Source organism: Oncorhynchus nerka, linkage group LG28 (genome assembly GCF_034236695.1).
Source record: "Oncorhynchus nerka isolate Pitt River linkage group LG28, Oner_Uvic_2.0, whole genome shotgun sequence".
Taxonomy (NCBI): Eukaryota; Metazoa; Chordata; class Actinopteri; order Salmoniformes; family Salmonidae; genus Oncorhynchus; species Oncorhynchus nerka.
Genome location: NC_088423.1, coordinates 16,111,993 through 16,122,018, shown reverse-complemented (window position 1 = coordinate 16,122,018; position 10,026 = coordinate 16,111,993). Strand labels below are relative to the sequence as shown.

At 39.4% G+C, this 10,026-nt stretch overlaps 1 protein-coding gene across 1 annotated transcript; it reads right to left on the bottom strand.

The window, feature by feature from the left end:
* Nucleotides 1–269: 269 nt before the first annotated feature.
* On the bottom strand, nt 270–8,562 carry LOC115112937 (zinc finger and SCAN domain-containing protein 2-like). Its single transcript, XM_029640018.2, has 4 exons — nt 8,080–8,562; nt 3,083–3,186; nt 2,322–2,424; nt 270–1,942 (listed from the first exon to the last, which is right to left on the bottom strand). The coding sequence occupies exons 1-4, from the start codon at nt 8,363–8,365 to the stop codon at nt 1,014–1,016; spliced, it is 1,422 nt and encodes a 473-aa protein (XP_029495878.2). The 5' UTR covers nt 8,366–8,562; the 3' UTR covers nt 270–1,013.
* Between the last annotated feature and the right edge of the window lie 1,464 nt (nt 8,563–10,026).

Below are 10,026 nucleotides of genomic sequence, written 5' to 3'. Positions count from 1 at the left end.
TATATAGAAATGTGTTATTCTTTATTTGATCCTGGAACATGTTTTAAAAACCCAACTTTAATGCAAATGTCACTTAAATATGATTCATTGTTAATGTTTAGACAATTTTCATATATCATGAATAAATACAGGTTATTGACACTTCTATTACGTGGGAGCCTTTTGAAGATTTCAGAAATTGCATGATCCAGAAGTGCTTCTTTAGGGTTGCTGACGAGAAGCTGGTTCTGCATCCTACTGGATGAGAGTCAAGAAAATCAGGAATGTGGTGGCCTTTTTCTTAAAATAGTTTATTTCACAAAAACATCCATTTTCAAGGGTAATTCTAAAAAAAATCATGTGTGCAACAGAATACTTATAACAAAAATGTCATAAATGAGCCTTTGCGAGATAGCATTTGACTAGAGTGATTAGAGGAGTGTTTTTCCTAAAGAGGTAGCATTTCTTACATTAACAATAGTTGTAACTGTTTGTACTGCACATTTCATATATTGCTTGCAGCACTTGAAATATTAATATTAATGGACGTACACAAATTATTTTTTGATTCCATTGTTTTTGTTTCGTTATAAGACTACTCCTAAACTGTGAATGACAAATAGTGTACAGACAAAAATGTGTTCAGTCAAAATGTTAAAGTAGAATTATTCATGATCGTGTTCCTGGTACACTCAGTGACAATACATCACCAGCACTTGAGCAACCAGAATGGTTTCTCTATAGGTGAAGTGTAAGGTTGTGTTTCACAGTAAGCTCCTCACCCAGACTGTATGCAGATGGTGGGTCTTTCTCCTGTGTGAACAGTTTTGTCTGATGAGACACCTTGAGTCCGCAAACCGATTTTCACACAGTGGGCTGAGGATGAGTGATAAACAACTTCAATGATAAGAGTTACAAAAACACTCATTCAAAAGTGTATGGAATACTTTTTGGATGATCAACTCCTTCAGTCGAGCCCCCCAATTCATGTTTTTGTTCAAACTGGGCTGGAGCACGTTTGGGTATGCTTTCACTCACTGAAAAGTGGTTGGTAAAATACTTTCTTCTCCATCGTGGACACTGATGTGTCTCTTGAGGTGATTGGCCGATATGAAAGTCTTTTCACACTGTGGGCATCGGAACTGCTTGCATCCTGTGTGTACGCTAAGGTGCACTTTGAGGTGCCCCGACTGGGCGAAGCGCTTGCCGCAGTGGCTGCAGCCGTAGCGTCTCTCCCCCGTGTGTACGCTCTGGTGTCGCTTGAGGTTGCTGGAGTCGGAGAAGCGCTTCCCGCACTGCATGCAGCTGAACGGCTTCTCCCCGGTGTGAACCCTAAGGTGTGTCTTGAGGTTCTTCAGACACGCCAAAGTCTTACCACAGAAACTACAAATGAACCGGTTACCTGCTGTGCCGTCTTGGTTGTAATTCACAGCATCGTTATTATGACTGTCATGGGAGATCCAACCATCAGTCATTACCAAGGCATTGGATCCAGTCTCCATGCCTTTTCGCACAGTCATGTGAGGCTCATCTGAGGGCAACGGCACCCTCTGTCTATTGTCTCTGTAAGTTACAGGTTGTTTGTGCTCAGTTATGGAGCGACTCACCTTGTTCATCGAAAAGGGAAAACTATTCTCTGAATCAGAATTAAGAGGTACAACATCCACATGAGAGTAAGAGCACTCAGGAAGATCAGCCCCAGGACCCTGGGTGCTAAGGGTCCCAAGTTGTCTGGGGGGCTCAAACATCATACAATCAAAGCCTGCATGGTCAAGTATTCCATCACCATCTTCCAATGCTGGGGTTTGAGATCTTTTGTTCACACTCAGGTTTTCATTGTTGTCGGTTTCGCCACTCACCCATTTACAAGAGCTGGCATTCTCCTGTTTGCTGATTGGTTGTGTGGCCTCTGTGACGATGTTGGAATGCCTTTCTCCTCCATCAACACTGTGATTTAAAGCTCCTACAAAATCAACAACAGTATGTGAATCACTATGAACTGGATGCTCATGAAGGTTATCAAATATCACAAATTAGTCAAAGGATGAGCCATGTATAGTCAATATGAAAGCCCAAAATATTTGCATGAAATCAGTTGTACTTATAATTAAATCAATTTATGAATTGTATGCAGTCTAACATTATTGCAATCATTTTATGTGACAATATCCATTTATCATGTTTTTTCCCCAATATAACATTTAGATGTATTCATATTTATGAGAAAGGGATAAATGGTACAGTCCAGAACCTAAGTGGAGTGAGATGTGTGTAATACAACATTTTCCCCCCCAAAAGGCATAATGAAAACACTTGATTAAGCCCGTTTCCCATTTAATTACCGGTACTCAATTTCTCTCGTTGGTCATGATTGTCCCAGGCTTCTTCCCGCCTCTCCTCTTTGATGGTAGGTGATTTGGGCTTTATCTCATCCAACGCAGCAGGCTGTTGGACACAAGGTTGGGTAAAATCAATTGGGATACAAAATATAATTAAGCAATAAGGCACGAGGGTGTGGTATATGACCAATATACCACGGCTAAGTGCTGTTCTTACGCACAACGCAACGTGGAGTGTCTGGACACAACACTTAGCCGTGGTATATTAGCCATATATCACAACCCCCCTAAGTGCCTTATTTATATTATGAACTGGTTACCAACGTAAAACAAAAATAAATGTTTTGTCATACCCACGGTATATAGTCTGATATACCATGGCTGTCAGCCAATCAGCTTTCATTTACATTTAAGTCATTTAGCAGACGCTCTTATCCAGAGCGACTTACAAATTGGTGCTTTCACCTTATGACATCCAGTGGAACAGCCACTTTACAATAGCTTTCAGGGCTGGAACCACACAGTTTATAACTGGGAATAATCCACTAACGGTGAGAAAATTTACTCTGTACAGTCAGCTGGAAAAATATGTAACACAAGAACACTAACAGAACAGTAAACAGGTAAAACAGGATCACTTGATAGCAAAATTACCACTAGCATGGGTGGGCTATACGTCATATTTACATTCAGACCTAGGTTGTGTTGATAACCACTGAAGTATTAGGCTGCCCTTTCTGAAACAAGTGTGGACAAATGCTTACCTTTCTCTGTGTGGTAGTCTGTCCAGTGTCACCTGGGGACTTTCCGTCACTAAACAGGCTGGTGACCAACTGGGAATCAACTCCTCTCCGACAATGTACCTCGCCTAAAATTAGCAGACAAGGGAAATTGTTTACATACCATTTTATCAATGGTGTCTTGATAAGTTCATTTCTAAAATGATATAACCAATAAATGTAGCTACTATATGTTCTATAGCACTCGCCAGCTTGTAGTCCTAAAAAAACCAGAAATGAGTTCCCTCTGGTTCTTCAGCCTTTCCCATTGGGGAATGGGATTTTGGGATAAACAACTCAAATAAAGGTCTGAGGTTAACACAGGCTTAGGAGATCTTATATGTTTTGTTCTATGGGATAATAGACAGTTAATATGAACTTTAGGAATTGTGAAGCCTTTATATGTTGGTTTTGATTACAAAAGTGAGTTCGCTGATGAAGATTCTCAGAACAAAACGTATCAAATCTCCTAAGCCTGTTTCCCATATACCTAATTTTCTGTGTTTATCCCCCCAAAAATATATACACTAATTGCAACAAAATAAATCAAATTGATTACCCCGTAGGGTTTGGCCAATGAGCAGGGTTGCCATGTCTGCGGTTGTCTTGCAAAATTGGGCTACTTTGAAAACGATGTGGGTGAAAATGTATTGGTCGCGGGTTGCAGGTTTTTGGGCTACTTCTAAATTGCATTTCTCTTTAATTATTATTATTTTTTAAATTTCACTGTTACCTGCTACTGCTGACAATCAGGTAGTGAGGCAGGCTGTTGTTGAGTGCGTGAGTAGAGTGGTCGAGAGGGAAGGGTGAGCCGGAGTTGAGAGAGAGCTGCAGCAGGTAGTCATGACAAGTGATGTGAGAAAAACATACTTCTCCCTCATAATTCATATTTGCCTCGTTTGTTGTATCCTGACCACCCCAAGACCTACCAATCATTACTAGAGACAACACAGGAAAGGTGAGAAACTGAGATAAAATCATCCAACAGTTTCAGAGAGAGGATCGAACAATGTACTTTCTCTCTGGGTATGTAGCAAGGGCTCGAAATTTAGGTTGTCCCGTCGACGATAATAAAAAGAAAAATGTAGTTCTGAGGCGATAGATCCAAAACGCATACAACTACTGTACAATTTTAAAAGCAATGAGGCAAATGCGCAACATATCAGAAGGTTTAGTTTAAAATGTTGATAAACTATTATTTTGTTCACATACGCACAGAAATGCACACGCAGAAGTAGCCTTGAGTACATGTGAATGTTCCAAAATGCAATTAGCAGGAACGCAGTTCTACAAAAATAAAGATATAAAAAAGAAATGCACTGCACATGTGAGCAGATTTGATGTGACAAAGATGAAAAAAGCAGTTAGAAATTTAGAACGAGGTGAAATCTAAAGATGCAACAACTAGCTTGGGTTACTAATATGACTAGGATTTTGTCTTCTGGAAAATAGAGAAAGTTGATTTGAAAACCAATAGAACATAGAAATGCTGGTTTCTATGGCATAAGGGTGTTTTTATAAACAATTCCCTCAACATTTCTATGATCTGATTTTGGATATAGGGTACTTTGAAACAAGCTAAGATATGCCTAAAAAAGGACAACTTCCAGGTTTCAAACAATTACCTTCATGGTTAAATAGTTTCAAAATGCTGACTGCCTCCATTCAGATTTCAAGGTGTGTGCAGTGCGTAACAGGCACTGTCCTTCACTCTCCGCTCGTGACCATTTGATCTAAACTAACTGTGCCTCGAGAAAGCTATGTCAACAGAATCAAACATTTAAACGTTAATGTGTTAAATATCCTACTTGATAAATGTCAAACATGACTGGCGTTCAGCCTATATATAAGTCTCATTAAAGTTTGCCTACATTTTCTAGTGTCCCTCATGTCAGCGTCAGTGTGGACGTGAGACTGTAGCCAATATGCATATAACCTAGGCGACATTTTTACGAGGGCTAATTATGTATCTACATTTATGTAAAATAGATGGAAATACTATTCCAATTACCTTTTTAGAGGCCATTTTTGTTACGTGAATTTCTGGCTCAGTTGACAGCCCCATTGATCTATTTCGGGAGTAGTCTACTCTTATTAGCCTTTTAAATCACTGTGACCTAGGTGAATGACCTAGGTCCTAGAGTAGGCCCATGTTGGCATATCAATGTTTATTTTTTACAAGTATTTTATTATGAGACGATCATCTTCAGTTTGGGACAGTTTAAAATTGCACTTCCGGATGATTCTGGGACAGTGATGAAAAAGGTTAGTCGAGCCTAGCCGACTCAATTCGACAATTAACGATGGAGTTGAGCAGCAACTAGTGTGGGTGGACTAGAGCTCCGACGTCACATAAAATGAAGTTGTATGAAAAACGACTGATTTCAGCATCCAAAGAATAGCCCACCCGCAATTAACGGCGCTCCAGTCCCCTCCCACTAGTCGCCACTCAACTAATATAACGCATGCTCCACTCTCAAGTTGAACTTGTTGACTGATGCCAAGGCGGAGGCTGCAGTTGCAGACCAGAAGACTGCAGCCAAGGCAGCACTGATCCACACCTGCCCTGTCTGTTGGGTGAGTAGTGTTTGTTGGTACTGTATGTGCTTTTAGGTTCCTCTCCATGTGTAGGCTATTGGACTGGACTGTGTGGCAGTCTATTGTATGTGTAGTAGTTTGTTGAATCATATTGCTTAGTTTATCATTTGTGTAAACTTTCAAGTCAATCAAAGCCACAGATTAACTTCCTCCATGATGTACTTGACCTTTACAGACACAGACCCGAAGACATTCAAGCAGAACTTTGAGTAAGCATCCCAAGTCTCCAATGGTTCCAGTACTGGTTGATGTACAGGCCTAAGTGACCACACACTCAAATGGACCTACAGCTGGGGTAAGATTCTTCCATTATTCACACAGTAGACCATGTGAACCACCATGTTGTCAACAAAATTATGTCCTTAAGTTGTATTGTGTATGGCTCTTTTTGTGGAAATGCTGTGATCAGTCAACGTCTTTAATGTGATTCAGACACACAATGACCACAATTTGAAGGCTGTAACAGAGACGGAATGATGTCGAGGGACACGCGCTGAGACCCCGAGTATAACTGGACATGGGCCGGATATGTGACAACGACCTAAAAGGGGTGCAGAAGCAAACAATTTTATATTTATTCCATGGTCAACAATCCCTCTAGCTAACCCTTATTCCACATAGCTTTTTTTTGCCCCCTGGTCCCTCAACTTTGGACCTCTCCATCTTCTCTATAAACCCACCCCACTTTCACCCATTTTCCCTATGCTGCTTCTTTCACTTGTTGTTCTCCTGATTTGATAACATCTAGACTCAGTAACACATTTAAAAGTGTTGCTGTGTACTACTGTTTTTGCTACTTTTCACTTGAGTAATGCTGTCCTGCTGCTTATTCTGGGGTTTTGACAATGCAATGTCAAATGTGCTGCTCACAATTGACAGCAGAAAATTGGACCTGTTAAATTGACAAGGGTGTTGATATAGCTGCGTTTAGGCATGGCTACCTTGTTTTGAGTCTTAAGTGCTTTTCTCATTCTATTTGAGTTGACACAGTATTTTATATTTAACCTACCTTAGCCATTTTTTTCTCCATTTGTAACTCAGCCACCATAAATCACAATCTGCTGTTTTACATTGTGTTATTTGTGATGGTCTAATTCCCAAAATGGACAAGCAGAATAATCTGTGCGCACTCGGATAGTAATAATAGTTAATATGGTGCTCTTCGATGTCCCAGGTTTGTGGCATTGACTAATAAATAATTGTATCTTTACTTCAAGTTAGATGTTTATATGTTATGTATGAAAGACATATGTATGCATTGTTCACTATTTCGATTTCTTTAAAACAATATAATTGTTGGAGTTCAGGTGTTTGAGTGACTAGGTGCATTCTTGTCAAATAAATATGCTTATTCATTCATGATTATAGATACATTCAGCAATGAGTTAATCTTGCTTTGAATCTGCAACAGAACATGTCAAGTTAGTTTTGAATTACTTTATGCAGCAGTGCATTCTGACACTATAAATTGAAACAGATTTCACCTCAATCATACAATTGGCAGAAATGATAAGGGATTAAATTTAGGTCTCCACCGACTGAAGGATTTGTTAAAATAAGGATATGTTGCTAATATCATCTAGTTGGGTAGGTAGCTTGCTAGCTTCTTTTGAAAGTATTCTGAACAAGACCAAATGCATAAATACGCCTTAGTTGAATATTAGTTCAAATCTGTAACAGTAAATTACATTTCAAGATTTATTGTTTTGGATCAAGGTTGCTAGTAGTTACTAGCTGACAGCAAATGTGTCTGCTAAAGATGATGTAGCGGAACTTGCAGAAATTTGTAGTCTTGCATGTCTACTTTGATGCTAATTAACATTTTCGAATCTGAGAGTAAATAGAGCGGAACATAAGTCACCTTGTCCGAGAGATTTACAGTTTTCTAAACGTCACGCTGGGAAAGCCTACATGAAACAAACCTTGTTTGTAGTGGATCTAAAATCCCCTTTGATAATTAATCGTGAAAAAACAGACAAACTATTTCCGTGTTGACCGCTATATTGTATGGGTATTCTGACGTGTCCACTGTGGGGCACTATTCCGATGGGGGAAATTATTGGGTTTTGGGATAAACGTTGAGAATAAGGTCTGAGTTTAACACAGGTTTAGGAGATAATATACGGGTTGGTCTATAAGAAAATATCAGCCAGTTAACATTGCCTTTATGCTTTTTTATATTACATAAATGCTTAAATGTTTTAAAAAGTGACTAGCTGATGAAGATACTCATAGAACAAAACGTATAAAATTGTACGCCTGTAGACATTTTCGGCGTCAATCCAAAAAAACTTTACAAAAACGGTATTCATTTTCCATAGGCGGAGTTAGTGCCTACAAAAAGACGCCATTACTATTGCTCTCTATTAGAACGCCAATCTTACTGCTTGATGTCCTTCTCGATTCCATGCCAACGTGAGTTCGAAAGCGACTGTGCGCGAGGATTGAGCTTCCCATTCCCGCTCTCATGGCACTCGCACGAGACACTTTCAGCTCCATCATCCGTAGTTTTCTCGTCAAAGCTTCATTCTCCTTCTGCCCTTGAGATATCTCCAAATGCAGGACCGCATAGCCATTGTCAACAAGCTCGCAGATTTCAGCCACGGCCGCGTTAGCTAAAACCTCCATGATGGAGGCTAGCTGAGTGTGAAAGGCAACGGAATTTGCCATTATTGGATCGAAAATGCCCTCAAAATAAGTAATTGTTACTGGGTGAAGTGTAGAATAAATAGGCTGTTGAAGTATAGATGCCAACGCCTCGAAGTCAAATTTAGTGCAGCAAGACTAAAATGTCAAAAGAGTACCGGCAGTATTTCGTCAGCATCTGTCCGTCACTAATACAGACGGGAAGCGATTCAGCGTCTCGACCACAGATACAACGAGACAGATATTTCACCGGATGTATAAATGTGAAGCATCCGGTTCGCGTTTCCACTCACTACCAGAAGAAGCCCAGTGTGAGATAATGGCGCGAGATGGATTTTGGCCAACGTTCTGCAAATGTTCTCATCGATTAAACATTTGATCTCCATACAGTATTCAGTTTCTAAAACTAGAATTTGTAACAGAGTGCTCTGCATAACCCTTTGCGTTGTTTTTGTGTGCAAGGAGAATTGAGATATTGCACACGCCACTTCAGAGTAGGCGTTCCTTAACGCAAATGTGCAAATAAATGCTAGAACGCGCCAATAGAATCTCACTAGCTCGTGCTTGGCTCTGCCCACCTCCTTGCTTGTTCTTCTCACGATGATACATTTTTTCCCTATTGGAAACGACAAGGTCTGGTCTATCTTGGGGTAGTTGGTCTATCTTGACGGTCTCGTCAGCAACATTATAAATGTAACGTTACTTCCGGAATTTAGGACATTTTCAAAATAAACGTCCTCCACGTAATAGTATACAATTATAATTAACCTGTATTTATTCATGAAATGAAAACGTGTCTATACATTAACAATGATACATATTTGTTCATATTTAAGTGATATTTGCAACACATTTGGGTTTAAAAATATTTTCCAAGGTCAAATAAATTCCCCAAATGTAATACACTGTTCATGAAATACATTGCTTTAAACTAAACCATTTTGCTGAAGTAAACGTGGGTTGGTATTACTCATTATGGTCTGTAAAATCTATATATGGTGTTCTTTCATAGGAGTTGAGGTTTTTATGCCCAGCAACACTTTCTACTCCACCCTCTCCATTGGTCCCAATGCAATACACTGTAGACTGATAAATTATAGAGGGGAAAAAACGATTTTATGTGCAGAGGTAAAAATGTGGTCGGGAGTACTCAGTGCAGTCAGTAGAAATCACCTTCAAATGACCCAGTGCTGTCAATGGCCCTGACGTCAACACATAAGCAAACATTTAGTCAAAACGAAAATCTTGTTTATTTACAATTAATTCTCAATAAATATCAAACAGGCTATAGGTACACCATCACTAGTCACCAATTTTATCAAATGTGTCAGTTAAAATTTATGGTCAAACTACCTCTAGGATACATTCATTCATTACAGTCCCCCATTTCATAAAATGTTTTGGCAAAAAAATCATGATCTAACACACTTTGATGCATTCGTTCGTTTCAATCACCCATTTTAATAATTGTGTCAGTTAAAAATGTATGGTCTGACACAGTCTATGATACATTAAGTCATTACAATCACTCATTGAATAAATCCATTAAAGTAGTGATGGGCACCAGTATGGAAATACTATAACAATATCAGTTGTGATTCTTGGTACATACATTGCAACTGAAGTTTTCTGTGAAGCCCGGACAACTGCTTGCGGATTGGATTGCCCATGGGCCAAATGTGTTC